Below are 19,655 nucleotides of genomic sequence, written 5' to 3'. Positions count from 1 at the left end.
CAGCTGCTCAGGAGGCTGAAGCACGAGAATTGCTTGAATCCAGGAATTGGATGGAGGTTGCAGTGAGCTGAGATCGCTCCACTGCCCTCCACCCTGGGTGACAGAGTGGAGACTAAAAGAGAGAGAAAAAAAAAAAAGGTAAAAGGGCATCAATTCCCACTTCCTGTGTAAGCACTGAGGGAGGTTTTGGAAGATCATTATCACAAGGCAATTTTTTGTTTCCCTCGAAAGCTAATTCATCTTAATAAATTTTTATATATATATATATATATGCACACATATATATATACACACACTTTTTTTTTTTTTTTTTTGAAGACAAAGTCTTGCTCTGTCATCCAGGCTGGAGTGCAGTGGCGAGATCATGGCTCACTGCAGCCTCAAACTCCTGGGCTCAAGCAGTCCTCCCACCTCAGCCTCCTGAGTAGCTGGGACTACAGATGTGTGCCACCACACCCAATTACTAATTAAAAAAAAAATTTTTTTTAGAGGTGAGGGTCCCACTATATTGCCCCAGCTTGTCTTGGACTTTACGCTCAAGTGATCCTCTTGCCTCAGCCTCTCAAGTGGCTTATGTTTGGTTTTATCCTAGGCAATTCATTATGAGCTTTAGGAACTCTTCTTTTGAGAATTGTGATGATCCTGGCTTCTATTACATTTTTATGAGCAAACTATTTTATATTGGTAAAAATAATTTTAAAATATTTAATAAAATATTCAGTGAATAAGTGTTTAATAACAATGTTTAATGAACAGTAATTACTCTCTTAAACAGGTTGGGGCAACAAAATTTATGAAGTAGTGTTTTATTGTCTTTATGTCCTTTATGTCCTCTCCTATTACCCTTAGCTTTTTCATTCGAAGTGAAAAAAAAGTCCTTTCTGGTAAGTTAAGGCAATAGAAAGTATATTTTTCTGGGAAGCAATTATCATTGCTGACTTTTTTTTTTTTTTTTCCTGATACTGAGTCTCACTCTGTCACCCAGGTTGGAGTGCAGTGGCACGATCTTGGCTCACTTCAACATCCGCCTCCCAGGTTCAAGCGATTCTCCTGCCTCAGCCTCCCAAGTAGTTGGGACTACAGGTGCCCACCACTATGCCCAGCTAATTTTTGTATTTTTGGTAGAGATGGGGTTTCACTATGTTGGTCAGGCTGGTCTCGAACTTCTGACCTCAGGTGATCTGCCCGCCTTGGCCTCCCAAAGTGCTGGGATTACAGGCGTAAGTCACCACGCCTGGCCTCATTGTTGACATTTTACCTAGAAATATTGTTCATCTTATAGGAAGGGTGCTGGAACATGTATGTGTCAGCCTGATACTTACCTTAAAATGTTGTTTACTTTTCTAGCAACAACCTTTAAGGCCCAATCTAGTGGAAACTAGTTGTCCCAACATACGGATGGATCCAAAATTATGCCCTGCTGATCCAGACTGGATTGCTTTTATACATAGCAACGATATTTGGATATCTAACATCGTAACCAGAGAAGAAAGGAGACTCACTTATGTGCACAATGGTAAGGCATAGTTCTTCAAATTTACTTTTCTGAACAGTATTTTTTGAAGTATAATTTGCTGCTTGCATTTTGAAATTAGATTACCAAGTTGGGTGATCTTTATATTTGAAATTCAAGTCTTCAAAATTTTTTTTTTTTTTTTTTTTTTGAGATGGAGTCTCGCTCTGTCGCCCAGGCTGGAGTGCAGTGGCACAATCTTGGCTCACTGCAAGCTCTGCCTCCCGGGTTCACGCCATTCTTCTGCCTCAGCCTCTCCGAGTAGCTGGGACTACAGGCGCCCGCCACCACGCCCGGCTAATTTTTTTTGTAGTTTTAGTAGAGACGGGGTTTCACCGTGGTCTCGATCTCCTGACCTTGTGATCCGCCCGCCTCAGCCCCCCAAAGTGCTAGGATTACAAGCGTGAGCCACTGCGCCCAGCCCAAAATTTTTTTAAAAATAGAGGAAAGTACAGAGGATAACTTGTATGTACCAAATGTATAATACTCATTTTAATGTTTTAATGTTCATTTTCAAACAGTGAAACAAAAGAACCTCTGACATGATTGTTCTTTTAGCCTAATAAGACTGCCAGAATTTTCCCAAAACTGTTCTTTTTAAAATAAAATTTTAGGCTAGGCATGGTGGCTCATGCCTGTAATCCTAGCACTCTGGGAAGCTGAGGCAGGCAGATTGAGCCCAGAAGTTCAAGATCAGGATGGGCAACGTGGTGACACCTCGTTTGACAAAAAAATACAAAAAATTAGCTGAGCATAGTGACATCTGTAGTCCCAACTACCTGGGAGATTGAGGTAGGAGGATCACCTGATCCAGGAGGTTGAGGCTATGGTGAGCCACTGCACTCCAACCTGGGCGACAAAGTGAGACTCTGTCTCAAAATTAAATAAATAAATAAATAAATTTTTAAAAATTAGTTTTGTTTTTGAGAAACAGATAGAAAAACCAATTACACACTCTAAGAAACTACTTGAGGCCAGGCGTGGTGGCTCATGCCTGTGGTCCCAGCACTTTGGGAGGCCAAAGCAGGTGGATCACCTGAGGTCAGGAGTTCTAGACTAGTCTGGCCAACATGGTGAAACCCTGTCTCTACTAAAAATACAAAAATTAGCTGGGCATGGTGGCACACACCTGTAATTCCCAGCTACTAGGGAGGTTGAGGCGGGAGAATTGCTTGAACCTGGGAGGCGGTGGTTGCAGTGAGCTGAGATTGTGCCACTGCACTCCAGCCTGGGCAAGAGAGCAAGACCCTGTCTCAAAAAAATAAAACTACTTGAGACTGAGGTGGGTAGATCACTTGAGCCTGGACAACATAGTAAGACCTTGTCTCTACCAAAAAAAAAAAAAATAGCTGGATGTGGTGGCACATGCCTGTAGTCCCAGCTACTCAGGAGACTGAGGGAGGAGGATCACTCAAGCCTAGGAGGTCGAGGCTAAAGTGAAACGTGATTGCACCATTGCACTGCAGCCTGGGTGACAGAGTGAGACCCTGTCTCAAAAAAAAAATTATCCTTCAGCTTTAGAGAGCCTACTTATTGTCATAATAGAAAAAGAACTTCGTAGAACTATGTATATTGTGGGAATATTTAATTAAGTTTTATTGAAGTGGCTGTGATAATACTAAGCACTATTCAAAGGACAGAAAGATGTGAATGGTTTCCTCTGAAGGTTTCATACAAATGAAAGATGGGAAACAGTGTATTGCTTTTTCTTTGAACACGTGAACCGGAGTTTAAGTACCATAATGAAGATGATGACTGAAAATTCTTTTGTCTCACTTTTGCTTAATCTTATGTTCACAAAGCTGATTTATTGTCATCTTTCTTAATCATTATCCCCGCATCATCATCAATCATTAGTTAAAATTAATTACAGGCCAGGCACCGTGGCTCATGCCTGTAATCCCAGCACTTTGGAAGGCCAAGGCGGGCAGATCACGAGGTCAAGAGATCGAGACCATCCTGGCCAACACAGTGAAACCCCGTCTCTACTAAAACTATAAAAAATTAGCCGGGCGTGGTGTCGGGTGCCTGTAGTCCCAGCTACTAAGGAGGCCAAGGCAGGAGAATGATGTGAACCCAGGGGGCGGAGCTTTCAGTGAGCTGAGATCGTGCCACTGCACTCCAGCCTGGGCGACAGAGCGACACTCCGTCTCAAAAAAACAAAAAAAAAAAAAGGAAAAAGAAAGAAAGTCATTGTTAACAGATATGTTACAGGTAGGAAAACAAAATGATACATATTCTGGTTTTTTTTGTTCTTTTTTTTGTTGTTGTTCGTTTTTGAGACAGAGTCTTGCTCTGTCACCCAGGCTGGAGTGCAGTGGTGCGATCTCTGCTCACTGCAACCTCCGCCTCTCGGGTTCAGGTGATTCCCCTGCCTCAGCCTCCCGAGTAGCTGGGATTACCAGCTAATTTTTTTGTATTTTTAGTTGAGACGGGGTTTCACTATATTGGCCAGGGTGGTCTCAATCTTCTGACCTCCTTATACACCCAAAGTGCTGGGATTACAGGCATGAGCCACCGTGCTCAGCCTGTTTGTTTGTTTTTTGCAACAAAGTCTCACTTTATTGCCCAGGCTGGAGTGCAGTGGCGCTATCTCAGCTCACTGTAACCTCCGCCTCCTGGGTTCAAGTAATTCTCATCTCTCAGCCTCCTGAGTAGCTGGGATTACAGGTGCACGCCACCACACCTGGTTAATTTTTGTATTTTTAGTAGGGACGGGGTTTTACCATGTTGACCAGGCTGGTGTTGGACTCCTGACCTCAAGTGATCCGCCCACCTCCGCCTCCCAAAGTGCTGAGAACAGGCGTGAGCCACAGCACCTGGCCAGACATAGGGTTCTATAAGAGCACCAATGCGGGACAGTGGTCAGGGAAGGCTTTTCAGAAAAGATGACACCTAAACTGATCCTAAGTAATGTCTATATATTATCCAGTACACTCCTGACAAGGGGACTACATGAGAAAGGTCTTGATGCAAAAGACATCATGGTGTTTGTGAGGAGTTAGAAGCAGTGTGAAGGTTCTGAAGCATAAGTTCTGAGTCAAGAAGTAGCAAAAGATTGGCAGATAAGGGCCAGGACAAGGGTAGACCATATCTTCTGTAAATGAACATGGACTTTATGATGATATGAGGGTCCATGGAAAAGTTTTTAACAGTTGAGTGGTGTGATCATCATAATCATATTGTCGATAAGTTCTGGATACTTTGTGGAGGTTAAATTTGAGAAGCATGGGTAGAGACAGGAACACCAAAGCTTGACTCTTGCAGTTATCCAAGTTATATGGCCTGAATCTAGAGCATAGGATAGAGAAAAGGGGATGGAGTAGGGAAGATCTTAAGTTAAAAGTACAGATTTTGGTGTTTTAATGGGTCTCCCTTTGAAGTCAGGAAATCAGAACAGCTATTCTACTACCAATGACCGTAGAAAGATTAGGTTGGTAGTTAGTAAATCTGTTTTGGAAATCCTAGCCATTTTTTTTTTTTTTTTTTTTTTTTTTTTTTTGAGACGGAGTCTCGCTCTGTCGCCCAGGCTGAGTGCAGTGGCGCAATCTCGGCTCACTGCAAGCTCTGCCTTCCGGTTCACGCCATTCTCCTGTCTCAGCCTCTCGAGTAGCTGGACTACAGGCGCCCACCACCCCGGCTATTTTTTGTATTTTTAGTAGAGACGGGTTTCACCGTGGTTTCGATCTCCTGACTCGTGATCCCCGCCTCGGCCTCCCAAAGTGCTGGATTACAAGCGTGAGCCACCGCCCGGCCATTTTTTTTTTTTTTTTTTTTTTTTTTTTTTTTTTTCAATTTTTTTGAGACAGGGTCTCCTGTTGGCTCACTGCAGTCTTCATGGGGCTGCAGCAATCCTCCCATCTCAGCACCCCTGAATAGCTGAGACTACAGGTGTGTGCCACCATGCCTACCTAATTTTTAATTTTTTTTGTAGAGATGAGGTCTCCCAGCACTTTGGGAGGCCAAGGTGGGAAGATCTCTTGAGCCCAGGAGTTCAAGACCAGCCTGGGCAATGTAGGGAGACCCTGTCTCTACAAAAAAATAAAAAATAATAATAATTACCCAGACATAGTGTCATGCACCCATTTCTCAGTTACTCTGGGAGCCGAGGTGGGAGGATCACTTGAGCATGGGAAGTCAGGCTCAGTTGCACCACTGCACTCCAGCCTTGGAGTGACTGTATTTGTACCACTGCACTCTAGCCTTGGAGTGAGCTGTAATTGCCCCACTGCACTCCAGCCTTGGTGGCAGATGAAAGAGAGAGACCCTGTCTCTAAAAATAAAAAAAATAAAAGAGAATATAGAACCGGTTTGAATTTCAAGTCTACCATTTATTAACTGTGTGGCCTTGAGCAGGTTATTTAACACATCTCTTAGTTTCCACATCTGTAAAAACAGATATTAATTAATAGCACATCAACATAGGGTTGTTATGAGGCTTTAATAAGTTAATATCTATGAAGTATTTAGGATAGCGCCTGAAACATAGTAAGTGTTGTGTAAGTATGTGCTTAGATAGAAAGTAGGTAGGGAGTTAATGTCATCAGCTTATTCCACTTACTCACCCTGGGTTTGTAAGTGAAAGTCCACTTGAGATGGATTTGGTCTATCAGTATGTACATGTGTTTATTCTTTGCCTGGTGATAGAGGAATTTAAAAGTAATAAAATTCCGGCCGGGCGCGGTGGCTCATGCCTGTAATCCCAGCACTTTGGGAGGCCGAGGCGGGCGGATCACGAGGTCAGGAGATCGAGACCATCCTGGCTAACACGGTGAAACCCCGTCTCTACTAAAAATACAAAAAATTAGCCGGGCGAGGTGGCAGGCGCCTGTAGTCCCAGCTACGCGGGAGGCTGAGGCAGGAGAATGGCGTGAACCCTGGGGGGCGGAGCCTGCAGTGAGCCGAGATCGTGGCACTGCACTCCAGCCTGGGTGAAAGAGCGAGACTCCGTCTCAAAAAATAAAAAAAAAATAAAAATAAATAAAAGTAATAAAATCCTAGCTTCTGCTCTCAAATGACTTACTGCAAGGATGAGATGATACTGTTTATTCATTTAATAAATAATAATGGAAGTCTATAATAAACAGTAGGAAGATACAAATGAGGGTTACTTATCTTCATAGTCTTGGCTCTACCATTAATTCCAGAATTCAAAACACTTTGAAAACTGAGCTTAGTTTTCGTTAGGTTGTTACTAAAACTCATTTGGCAGTAACACCTGACCTGAAGTGACCTGAGGATATTGATAAACTTAATATGCTTATCTGTGTAGTGTGCCTATTCATAAGTTTGCTGCAGGAATATTGGTGTATATGATTACAAGGTATTTGGTTACCCTGCTGGAGATATTACATAATGTATTATGGTAGATGTACAATATATGAAAAATCTCGGCCGGGCACGGTGGCTCACGCCTGTAATCCCAGCACTTTGGGAGGCTGAGGCGGGCAGATCACCTGAGGTCGGAAGTTCAAGACCAGCCTGACCAACATGGAGAAACCCCGTCTCTACTAAAAATACAGAATTAGCCGGGGTGGTGGCACATGCCTGTAATCCCAGCTACTTGGGAGGCTGAGGCAGGAGAATCGCTTGAACCCGGGAAGTGGAGGTTGCGGTGAGCCGAGATGGTGTATTGCACTCCAGCCTGGACAACAAGAGCAAAACTCCATCTAAAAAAAAAAAAAGAGAGAGAGAAAGAAAACAGAAAAGGAAAGAAAAGAAAGAGAAGAGAGAGCGCTTTCCCAAATTCTGAATTCCAAATATTTCTTTTTGGATTCAAACTTTCTGGATAAAAAAATCATTGGTTTGTACTGTACATTATGTCAGACTATATAGAAAATATAAATAAGCAAAAATAATAAAACTTGCCTGTAAAATTAAAATCAGGCCAGGTGCAGTGGCTCGCACCTGTAATCCTAGCACTTTGGGAGGCCAAGGTTAGAGGATTACTTGAGCTCAGGGGTTTGAGACCAGCCTGGGAAACATAATGAGACCTCATCGCTACAAAAATGTTTTTAAAAATTAGCTGGGCTTAGTGACATATGCCTGTGTCGCAGCTACTTGGGAGGCTGAGACAGGAGGATTGCTTGAGCCCAGGAGATGAAGGCTGCAGTGACCCGAGATCTCACCCCTGCGCTCCACCCTTGGTGACAGAGCAAGACCCTGTCTCAAAAATAAAAATTAAAGTGACTATGAGATATGTAATGCCTACTAGACTGGCTAAAGTGAGAAATACTGAGAACACCAAATGTTGGAGAAGAACTTTCATACTTTGATAGTAAGAGTATAAAATAATAGAAATACTTTGGATAACTGGCACTTTCTTATGAAGTTAAACACACACTTACCACACTAACCAGCCATATTACTCGTAGGTATTTACTTAGGAGAAACGAAAACACATGTTCTCAAAAATTCCCTTTTTTTTTTTTCTTTTTTGAGACATGTTCTCACTCTGTCACCCAGGCTGGAGTGCAGTGGCGTGATCTCGGCTCACTGCATTCTCCTTCTCCCAGACTCAAGCGATTCTTCTACCTCAGCCTCCCGAGTAACTGTGACCATAGGCACCTGCCATCACACCTGGTTAATTTTTGTATTTTTTGTAGAGGCGGGATTTCACTGTGTTGCCAAGGCTGGTCTCAAACTCTTGAGCTCAAGCAATCCGCCCTCCTCAGCCTCCCAAAGTGTTGAGATTACAGGCGTGAGCCACCGCGCCTGGCCCACAGAAATTCTTACTCAGTAATAATGTGGCCAGGCGCGGTGGCTCACGTCTGTAGTCCCAGCACTTTGGGAGGCCGAGGTGGGTGGATCACGAGGTCAGGAGATCAAGACCATTCTGGCTAACATGGTGAAACCCTGTATCTACTAAAAATACAAAAAATTAGCCGGGCATCGTGGCGGGCGCCTGTAGTCCCAGCTACTAGGGAGGCTGAGGCAGGAGAATGGCGTGAACCTGGGAGGCAGAGCTTGCAGTGAGCCGAGATCGTGCCACTGCACTCCAGTTTGGACGACAGAGCGAGACTCCGTCTCAATAAAAAAAAAAAAAAGTTCGTAGCATCTTTAGTCATAATAGACAGAAACTGGAAACAGGCAAGATATCCATTAACAGATAAAAGAACTATGGTATGCAATGGAATACAACTCGGCAGTAAACAGGAATTAACTACTGACACATGTAACAATATTGAAACTCAAGCCAAACACAAATATATACATACTGTATGATTTCATTTATATGAACTTCTAGAATATGCAAACCTAACCTCTGGTGATAGAAATCAGATCAGTGATTGTTTCTGGGTTGGGACTGGGCCTTGACTGGGAAGGAGCATGAGAAAACATTCTTGGGTACTGGAAGTGTAAGTGGCGATAAGTGTTAAGTGGCGATACGTATATGTGTTTTTCAAAAATAGTACATTTAAGAATTTGTAAATTATAAAGCATTTTTTAAATCCTACTCAAAATCTCACTACTTGGAGATAACCATATTTCAGTTTATATCAGCACTTTTTAAAAATGCATTTTTATAAATGGAATCACAGTATAAATGCTATTCAGTGATCTGATTTATTTTATTCAAGTATATGGTAAACATTTCCTCATGACACAAAATCTTTTTTTTTTTTTTTTTTTTTTGAGACGGAGTCTTGTTCTGTCACCCAGGCTGGAGGGCAGTGATGTTGTGATCTTGGCTCACTGCAACGTCCACCTCCCAGGTTCAAGCAATTCTCCTGCCTCAGCCTCCCGAGTAGCTGAGAGTACAGGCGCCTGGCACCATGCCTGGCTAATCTTTGTATTTTTAGTAGAGACGGAGTTTCACCATATTGGCCAGGCTGGTTTCAAACTCCTGACCTTGTAATCCATCTGCCTCGGCCTCCCAAAGTGCTGGGATTACAGGCATGAGCCACCACGCCTGGCCTCAAAATCTTATATAATTATGGCTTTGTGGTTTTCTTTTAAAATAAGAGTCCCCTTCAAACTATTTGCTGAAACCTAAGTGTAAAACAGATGAAAGCTGAGCTGCTCCAACTGAATGAGATGAAAGAAGAATGGTTGAATTATATGACCTATTCACTCTAGGTCTAAGATATACTTCTCTGTGTAAGAGAGTTACATGTCCCCTATACTGTGCTCCTTTTCATGTAATCTTTTTTCCATGATCCTGCTAATTGGGAAAATAATAACATTTATTTGGAGCGTGTACTGTGGTCCAGGCTTTGTTCTAAGAGCTTTATGTGAATTAATTAATTTAATCTTCATATCAACCTCACAAGGTAGCCTTTTATTCTCATTTACAAATGGGATACTGCAGTGGAATGAGATTGGATGATTTGCCCAAAGTCAGACAGTACATACATGATGGACCTCAGATTTGAACTCAGTGCGTTCAGCTCCAGAGTTTACCACTGTACTCCAGCCACCTTTCCAAATAAACTGAATCATTTTGCTTTGTACCTATGAAAAGATAGCTTTCTGTGATAATTTTGCCTTTTATATTTGTCTAGAGCTAGCCAACATGGAAGAAGATGCCAGATCAGCTGGAGTCGCTACCTTTGTTCTCCAAGAAGAATTTGATAGATATTCTGGCTATTGGTGGTGTCCAAAAGCTGAAACAAGTAAGGGGGTTCAAAATAATATATTATGGGTCAATTAAAGTATTTTAAGATTCAACTGTCATTTAAGTACACAGATTCTAAATCTTGGATAATAGATTCGAAACTGGATAATAGATTCCAAAGTGATGATGATTGATTCATGCCAGTAGTTATTTAAAATATGTAGATTAGGCTGGGCGCAGTGGCTAACACCTGTAATCCCAGCGCTTTGGGAGGCCAAGGCAGGCGGATTACCTGAGGTCAGGAGTTCGAGACCAGCCTGGCTAACATGATGAAACCCCATTTCTAATAAACATACAAAAAATTAGCCAGGCATGGTGGCATGTGCCTGTAATCCCAGCTACTCGGGAGGCTGAAGCAGGAGAATCGCTTGAACCCAGGAGACAGAGGTTACAGTGAGCCAGGATCACACTATTGCACTCCAGCTTGGGCAATGAGAGCAAAACTCTGTCTCAAAAATATGTAGATTATGGCCGGGTGTGGTGGCTCACACCTGTAATCCCAGCACTTTGGAAGGCCGAGGCGGGTGGATCACGAGGTCAGGAGATCGAGACCATCCTGGCTAACACAGTGAAACCCCGTCTCTACTAAAAAAAAAAAAAAAAAAAAAAAATTAGCCGGGTGTGGTGGGGGGTGCCTGTAGTCCCAGCTACTCAGGAGGCCGAGGCAAAAGAATGACGTGAACCTGGGAGGCGGAGCTTGCAGTGAGCCGAGATCACGCCACTGCACTCCAGCCTGGGCGACACAGCGAGACTCCGTCTCAAAAAAAAGAAAAAAAGTAGATTATATTTCATCATAATGAAGTCTAGTAAAAACCATTGTATTGTGGTTTAATGCCTCTGGCCCCTCAATTCTCTTTACCAGTTTTTCTCCTAGAGGCTGGTCTTGGTAATGCTGGCAGCATTGGTGGCAAAATAAAAAATACCACACCTTGGCCTGGCACGGTGACTCACGCATGTAATCCCAGCACTTTGGGAGGCCAAGGCGGGTGGATCATGAGGTCAGGAGATCGAGACCATTCTGGCCAACATGGTGAAATCCCATCTCTACTAAAATACAAAAAATTAGCTGGGTGTGGTGGTGCGCACCTGTAGTCCCAGCTACTCGGGAGGCTGAGGCAGAAGAATCAATTGAACCCGGGAGGTGGAGATTGCAGTGAGCTGAGATCGCGCCACTGCGCTCCAGCCTGGCAACAGAGCGAGACTCCGTCTCGAAAACAAACAAAAAACCACACCTTAATGTGTTGCTATAAAAATGTGTGATTGACTAGAGAGTCTGTTAAACAGATGACCAAATCAGTGTATGAATGGATAGGATAAAAGGGAACAAATTCCTGCCATTCTTGGGGCAAATTCACAAGTATCTCACTCTCTGAGAAGAAGCTCACTAAAGCATGGCTTTCAAACTTTTTGACCATGATCCAGTTAGAAGTGTACTTATATTGTGGCCTAATACATATACTGTATAGATAAAACTGAAAACAAATTTCAAGAAGCAATACTTATTCTTATGTGTAATGCTCCCTGATACTGTTATGTTGTTTTGTTTTTGTTTTGGGGTTTTTTTTTTTTTTTGAGGCGGGGTCTCTGTTGCACAGGCTGGAGTGCAGTGGTGCAATCTCAGCTCACTGCAAAGTCTGCCTCCCGGGCTCAAGCAGTCCTCTCACCTCAGCCTCCCAAGTACCTGGGACTACAGGCACAAGCCACTACACCCAGCTAATTTTTGTATTTTTTTTGTAGAGATGGGGTATTGCCATGTTGCCCAGGGTGTGGTTTGTGTGTTGTATTTTTTAAAATACTGATTATGACCCGTTAACAGATTTCATGACCTACTCATGGTTTGGAGCTAGCAGTCTGAACGCTTCTCTAAGAGACTCTGAAAAATACTTCTAAGCCATGTCTTGGATTTGGATATTTTATTTTAAGATGTGAAATGTTTTGTTGTATTTGTTAGAAGATGATTTTGACATAAATACAGAAACTATTCAAAACAACTGAACTGTATATTTAAGTAGTATTTATGTTTTTAATAGGAAATATTATAAATGTAATTAAATATTTCATTTTTCAACAAAGAATGCATTTTACAGTATGCAAGAACAAAGTCCTACAGAAATGTTTTTCCCTGTTTTAAAAATATGTATACATATCATTTCCAGTTGTTTTCCCTCCAAAAGAAGTGGCTTAACAATAACTCACCTTGCTACTACAAAGACTAGTGATATTTTCCTACAAAAAAGGCAGCATATTTTATACATAAGTTATTCTTCACTGTAAGAAATCTGATACTAGAAGGAATGGTTGGTTATGACTACTCTCTGGAATAATTCTTCTAAATTTTCAATATCTAAATTTCTTTTAAGCTCCCAGTGGTGGTAAAATTCTTAGAATTCTATATGAAGAAAATGATGAATCTGAGGTGGAAATTATTCATGTTACATCCCCTATGTTGGAAACAAGGAGGGCAGATTCATTCCGTTATCCTAAAACAGGTACTGTACTCCATTGGCATTTATATTCACTCATTTCCTCTTTCCAAATAAGATTCTTTCTGTAGTCATCCAAAGGTGTAGCCAACAACATTGGTCATTTCTAGCCTTATTTATGATGGGTTGTTCACTAAGTATCACAAAAATAGATTTTGAATTAAAGGGTGATCCTTTTTGATTCTTTTCAAAGGTAGGGATGTCTACACAATTGGTTTCCTTGAGGAATGAATTAGAGGGTATCTTTGTGCCGGGCGTGGTAGCTCACGTCTGTAATCCCAGCGCTTTGGGAAGCTGAGGTGGGTGGATCAGTTGAGGTCAGGAGTTTGAGACCAGCCTGACCAACATGGTGAAACCCCATCTCTAAAAATACAAAATTAGCCAGGCATGGTGGTGCATGCCTGTAATCCCAGCTACTTGGGAGGCTGACGCAAGATAATCACTTGAACCCAAGAGGCAGAGGTTGTAGTGAGCTGAGATCATGCCATTGCACTCCAGCCTAGGCAACAAGAGTGAAACTCTGTCTCAAAAAAAAAAAGAAGAAGGTGTCTTTGCTAGCAAATAAAAATTTTTAAGTGATATTTTTCATAATAAATGATTTTTTTTCCATTTTGCTTCTTACAGCATTTCAATTGTAAAAATAATACATAATTTCACTTTTCACTTTATTTCATTCTTGCTCTTTTCAGTCCCCCTTTTTTTTTTATTTTAAATTTTATTTCAATAGTTTTTGAGGAACAGGTGGTTTTTGGTTACATGGATAAGTTCTTTAGTGGTGATTTCTGAGATTTTGGTGCACCCGTCACCCAAGCAGTGTACACTGTACCCAATGTGTAGTCTTTTATTCCTCACACCAACCACCCTTCCTCTAGAGTCCCCAAAGTCCATTATATCATTCTTATGCCTTTGTGTCCTCATAGCTTAGCTCCCACTTATCAGTGAGAACATGATACTTGGTTTTCCATTCTTGAGTTACTTCACTTAGAATAATGGTCTCCAGGTCCATCTAGGTTGCTGTGAATGCCATTATGTTGTTCCTTTTTATGGTTGAGTAGTATTACATGTTGTATATATACTACATTTTTTTAATCCACTTGTTGGTTGATGGGCAAGCACCTCATTTTTATTTTACTTTTTTAAGACAGTGTCTTGCTGTGTCATCCAGGCTGGAATGCAGTCGTGTGATCTTGGCTCACTGCAACCTCTGCCTTCTGGGCTCAAGTGATTATCCTCCCTTAGCCTCCTGAGTAGCTGGGATTACAAGTTCCTACCACCACGCCCGGATGATTTTTGTATTTTTAGTAGAGATGGTGTTTCACCATGTTGGCCAGGCTGGTCTTGAACTCCTGACCTCAAGGGATCCGCCCACCTTGGCCTCCCGAAGTGCCGGGATTACAGGTATGAACTGCCTCACCTGGCCGAACCTCTTGTTTTTTGATATTCAAAAAGTATGAATTTGAGATGGGGCTCTGAGATTCTTGTGCAGTAAAGCCCTGACCATCTACATTATTCTTTTTCATTTTTTTCTTGAGACAGTCTCTCTGTTGCCAAGGCTGGAATGCGGTGGTGTGATCTTGGCTCACTATACCTCCACCTCCTGGGCTCAGGCCATTTTCCCACCTCAGCCTCCTGAGTAGCTCGACCAGCCTGGTGCGGCTAATTTTTGTTTTTTTTGTTTTTGTTTTTTTTTTTTTGCTCTGTCACCCAGGCTGCAGTGCAATGGCACGATCTCGGCTCACTACAACCTCCGTCTCCCAGGTTCAAGCAATTCTTCTGCCTCAGCTTCCCAAGTAGCTGGGATTACAGGCGCCTGCCACCACGCCTGGCTAATTTTTGTATTTTTAGTAGAGACAGGGTTTCACCATGTTGGCCAGGCTGGTCTCGAACTCCTGACCTTGTGATCTGCCTGCCTTGGCCTCCCAAAGTGCTGGGGTTACAGGCGTGAGCCACTGCGCCTGGCTGTTTTTTGTGTGTTGTTTGTTTTTTTTTTTGAGACAGAGTCTTGCTCTGTCGCCCAGGCTGGAATGCAGTGGTGCGATCTCAGCTCACTTCAACCTCTGCCTCCCGAGTTCAAGCAATTCTCCTGCCTCAGCCCCCTGAGTAGCTGGGATTACAGGCGCGTGCCACCATACCTGGCTAATTTTTGTATTTTTAGTAGAGATGGGGGTTTCACCATGTTGGTCAGGCTGGTCTCGAACTCCTGACCTCAGGTGATCCACCTGCCTCGGCCTCCCAAAGTGCTGGGATTACAGGTGTGAACCACTGCACCCTGCCTAATTTTTGTATTTTTTGTAGAGATGGGATTTTACTATGTTGACCAGGCTGGTCTTGAATTCCTGAGCTCAAGTGATCTGCCTGCCTTGGCCTCGCAAAGTGCTGGGATTACAGGCGTGAGACACCGTACCTGGCACGTACATTACTCTTGACTTAACTAAAGTGTAAAGAGAATTGATCTGGCAAAATTAATTTGAGTAATTTTGGATAAGCATTGCTATTCATTTATGTCTCTTTCTTTTTTTTTTTTTTTTTTTTGAGATGGAGTCTCGCTCTTGTTACCCAGGCTGGAGGGCAGTGGCGCGATGTCAGCTCACTGCAGCCTCCACCTCCCAGGTTCAAGTGATTCTCCTGCCTCAGCCTCCCAAGTAGCTGGGATTATAGGTGCACACCACCACGCCCAGCTAATTTTTGTATTTTTAGTAGAGACGGAGTTTCACCATGTTGGCCAGGGTGGTCTCAAAACTCCTGACCTCAGGTGATCCACCTGCCTCAACCTGCCAAAGTGCTGGAATTACAGGCATGAGCCACTGCACCCGACCTATACGTTATTCTTGACTTAACTAAAGTGTAAAGAGGATTGATCTGGCAAAATTAATTTGAGTAATTTTGGATAAACATTGCTATCATTTATGTCTCTTTCTAAAGGTACAGCAAATCCTAAAGTCACTTTTAAGATGTCAGAAATAATGATTGATGCTGAAGGAAGGGTAAGTATAAAATGCTGAGTTGACCTTCTGCGTCAATTTGACTAATCTATTCAGCCCAGTAGGGTTCTTTGATACACTTTTTTATTTTTGGACTTATTGAACTTGCTGAGATATCTGTGGATCATGATTTTAGATTGACCTAACTTTTTACTTGTAAATCATCCTACTGGTTCATAAGATGGGAATATGGGGATATGCATATTAACCACTCCTTTCCAATAGTTTTTCTGTTTGCCTTTATTCTCCAGATTAATGTTAAAAGAAAAAAAAGGTAGTTATTGACTGGTTACCTTCTGTGTTGGGTAGATGTCTGTGGTGCATTAAATATCCCACAGTTAATTTGTACTACTGCTTTCCATTTCGACAGCCAAATGCTTATAAGCTGCATGCACACAAGACTAGGTAAAAAAGTCTTCTCTTCTAGACTTGTATTTATTTTTTTTGAGTTTAAGAGTGGAGGTTTAACAGGCAAGAGAGAGAGAAAAGAGAATAGCTTTCTCTCCTGCAGAGAGAGAGAGGCTCCCGAGTCAGTCTTCCTCTTCTAGACTTTTTTCAAAACAGCTTTACTGAGATATATAACTCACATGTAATATGATTTATTTATTTAAACTTTAAAATTCAGTGGCTGTTGGTATATTCACAGAGTTTTGCAACCATCACCACAGGCAGTTTTAGAACATTGTTATTACCTCAGAAAGATACCCTATACTCCTGAGTCATCATCCCCCAACCTCCTCATATCCCCCAGCACTAGGCAACCTTTTTTTTTTGAGACAGAGTCTCGCACTGTCACCCGGGCTGGAGTGCAATGGCGTGATCTCGGCTCACTTCAACCTCCACCTTCTGGGTTCACATGATTCTCCTGCCTCAGCCTCCCGAGTAGTTGGAATTACAGGCGCACCACCACACCCAGCTAATTTTTTGTATTTTTAGTAGAGATGGGGTTTCACTATGTTGACCAGACTGGTCTCAAACTCCTGACCTCATGATCTGCCCACCTCGGCCTTCCAAAGTGCTGGGATTACAAGTATGAGCCACCGTGCCCAGCCTAGACAACCATTAATCTACTTTCTATCTCTATAAATTTGCCTATTCTGGACATTTCATATAAGTGGAATCATACAATACGTAGTTTGGTCTCCTTGACTTAGATTGTTTTCAAGGTCCATCCATGTTGTACCATGTATCAATGCTTCATTTATTTTTAATTGATGAATAATACCTTTATATGGATATACCATATTGTATTTATCAGGTGATGAACATTTTGATTGTTTCCATTTTATGACTATTATGAATAATGCTGCCATGAGTATGTGTGTATAAGTTTTTGTGTGGGCTTATGTTTTCATTTCTCTGGAGTATATACCTACGAGTAGAATTGTTGAGTCATTTGATGACTATTTTTTTAACCTTTTGTGGAACCGCTAAAGTGTTTTTCCAAAGTGGCTGCACTATTTTATTTTATTTTATTTTATTTTTTGAAGAAAGGTCTCCAGCATGCCTAATATGGTAAAACCCCATCTCTACTAAAAATACAAAAAAGAGAAAGGTCTCACTTTGTCACCCAGCCTGGAGTACAGTGACACAATCACAGCTCAACCCAGCCTCAACTTCTCAGGCTCAAGTGATCCTCCTGCCTCCACCTTCTAAGTAGCTGGGACCACAGGCACACACCACCATGCCCCGCTAATTTTATTTTTCATAGCAACAGGATTTCCCTGTGTTGCCCAGGCTGGTCTTGCACTCCTGGGCCCAAGTGATCCTCTCACTTCGGGCCTCCCAAAGTGCCGGGATTACAGGTGTGAGCCACCACACTCAGCATGCACGATTTTATATTCCCACCAGCAGTGTATGAGATTTCCAGTTTCTCCACATTATCACCAATACTTCTTGTTGTCCATTATATTTACTATAGCCATCCTATTGTGTTTTTTTATTTTTGTATTTTATTTATTTATTTTTGTATTTTATTTATTTATTTTTTTGAGATGGAGTCTTGCTCTGTCGTCCAGGCTGGAATGCAGTGGTGTGATCTCGTCTCACTGCAAGCTCCGTCTCCTGGGTTCATGCCATTCTCCTGCCTCAGTCTCCAGAGTAGCTGGGACTACAGGTGCCTGCCAAAACGCCCGGCTAATTTTTTTATATTTTTAGTAGAGACAGGGTTTCACCGTGTTAACCAGGATGGTCTCGATCTCCTGACCTTGTGATTCGCCCACCTCGGCCTCCCAAAGTGCTGGGATTACAGGTGTGAGCCACTGCACCTGGCCCCTATTGTGTTTTAAGTGGTATCTCATTGTGGTTTTGATTGACATTTCTCTGATGGCTAACGATGTTGGGAATCATTTTTCTGTGTTTTTTTAGCCATGTATATATTTTCTTTGGAGGACTGACTATTCAGATCCTTTGCACAGTTTTTAAAAATTATTTATTTTTAAAATTGTGTTTACTAGACTTTTAAAAGAAAAAAGTTTGCCTACCCAGGACTATTTCTTTAGTATATTACACAAATGGGCCAAGCACGGTGGCTTCCACCTGTAATCCCAACTATTTGGCAGACAGGCACATCACTTCAGGTCAGGAGTTCGAGACCAGCCTGGCCAACATGGTGAAACCCCGTCTCTACTAAAATACAAAAATTAGCTGGGCGCGGTGGTATATACCCGGAATCCCAGCTACTCAGGAGGCTAAGGCAGGAGAATCACTTAAACCCGGGTGGCAGAGGTTGCAGTGAGTCGAGATGGCGCCACTGCACTACAGCCTGGGCGACAGAGTGAGACTCCAGTGTCTCAAGGATCACTTGAGCCCAGGAGTTTGAGACTAGCCTGGGCAACATAGCGAGACTCCATCTCTACAAAAAAATTTAAAAATTAATATTTTATTTAATTTCATTACAAGCACGCATCTTACCTGTAGTCTCAGCTACTCAGGAGGATATGAGGCAGGAGGATCACTTGAGCCTGGGAAATTGCGAAGGCAGTAAGCTGTGATCAAGCCACTGCATTCCAGCCAGGACAACAGAATGAGACCTTGTCTCAAAAGAAAAAAATATATATAGCCGGGCACGGTGGCTCACGCTTGTAATCCCAGCACTTTGGGAGGCCAAGGCGGGCGGATCACGAGGTCAGGAGATCGAGACCATGGTGAAACCCTGTCTCTACTAAAAATACAAAAAATTAGCCGGGCGTGGTGGCGGGCGCCTGTAGTCCCAGCTACTCGGAGAGGCTGAGGCAGGAGAATGGCGTGAACCCGGGAGGCGGAGGTTGCAGTGAGCCGAGATTGTGCCACTGCACTCCAGCCTGGGGGACAGAGCGAGACTCCGTCTCAAAAAAAAAAAAAAAAAAAAAAAAAAGAAAAAAAAATATATATATACACATACATATATATGTATAAATAAAATATTATTAGTGTAGATATATATATATTTCTAGGTGAAATATAGGGAACTAGGGACTATTATTTTTCTGGATACTCTAGTCTAAGGTGATTAAAACTTGATTTTACTAGTTATTATCAAGTGTTCTGTTAGTATCAACTCAAAGAAATAGATTTTTAGGCTGTGTTAAAAGTGCCTATAACTTTTCTAGGCACAAAAAGTAAGTACCAGTATAGGTAACCCAGAATTTACTCCTCGTTTTGCTATATCCTTTGTGCCTTTTTAATACCTAACTCTGGAAAAATTTTCTGCTTTTTGGATAAATTGTTAAAGTAGACTAGCAAGCTAATTATTTATCTGAATCTTCTATAACTAGATTCTTTCTTTTCTTTTTTAATAGATCATAGATGTCATAGATAAGGAACTAATTCAACCTTTTGAGATTCTATTTGAAGGAGTTGAATATATTGCCAGAGCTGGATGGACTCCTGAGGGAAAATAGTGCGTATGTTAAATTGTTACTTCTTTGTAACTAATTTAGGATCCAGAGCTTTGGAATATTTGTGCTATTAGGTTTGTCTTGTAGTTGGAGCTGCCTTCACATGTAAATTTGCAGTACAGTTATTACTACACAAGGCATTTTTCTTGAATTAAGTGGATTTGTGCATTTGTAATCCTATAG

The 19,655-nt window shown here is 42.1% G+C and overlaps 1 protein-coding gene across 3 annotated transcripts in view; it reads left to right on the top strand.

Annotated features, from left to right (window-relative positions):
• The window catches only part of DPP8 (dipeptidyl peptidase 8), a 78,095-nt gene that overhangs the window by 18,766 nt on the left and 39,674 nt on the right, over positions 1 to 19,655 (top strand). For all 3 annotated transcript variants that reach the window (XM_030814582.1, XM_030814581.1, XM_030814583.1), the window contains 5 exons: positions 1,348 to 1,516; positions 10,018 to 10,128; positions 12,491 to 12,619; positions 15,536 to 15,597; positions 19,374 to 19,474. In XM_030814582.1, the coding sequence (XP_030670442.1) occupies positions 1,348 to 1,516; positions 10,018 to 10,128; positions 12,491 to 12,619; positions 15,536 to 15,597; positions 19,374 to 19,474 (572 nt within the window). The remainder of the gene's footprint in view (positions 1 to 1,347; positions 1,517 to 10,017; positions 10,129 to 12,490; positions 12,620 to 15,535; positions 15,598 to 19,373; positions 19,475 to 19,655) is intronic.

This window comes from Nomascus leucogenys, chromosome 6, assembly GCF_006542625.1.
Source record: "Nomascus leucogenys isolate Asia chromosome 6, Asia_NLE_v1, whole genome shotgun sequence".
Classification (NCBI taxonomy): Eukaryota; Metazoa; Chordata; class Mammalia; order Primates; family Hylobatidae; genus Nomascus; species Nomascus leucogenys.
The sequence above is the reverse complement of the archived record's forward strand: the minus strand, read 5'-3'. Positions and strand labels throughout refer to the sequence as shown.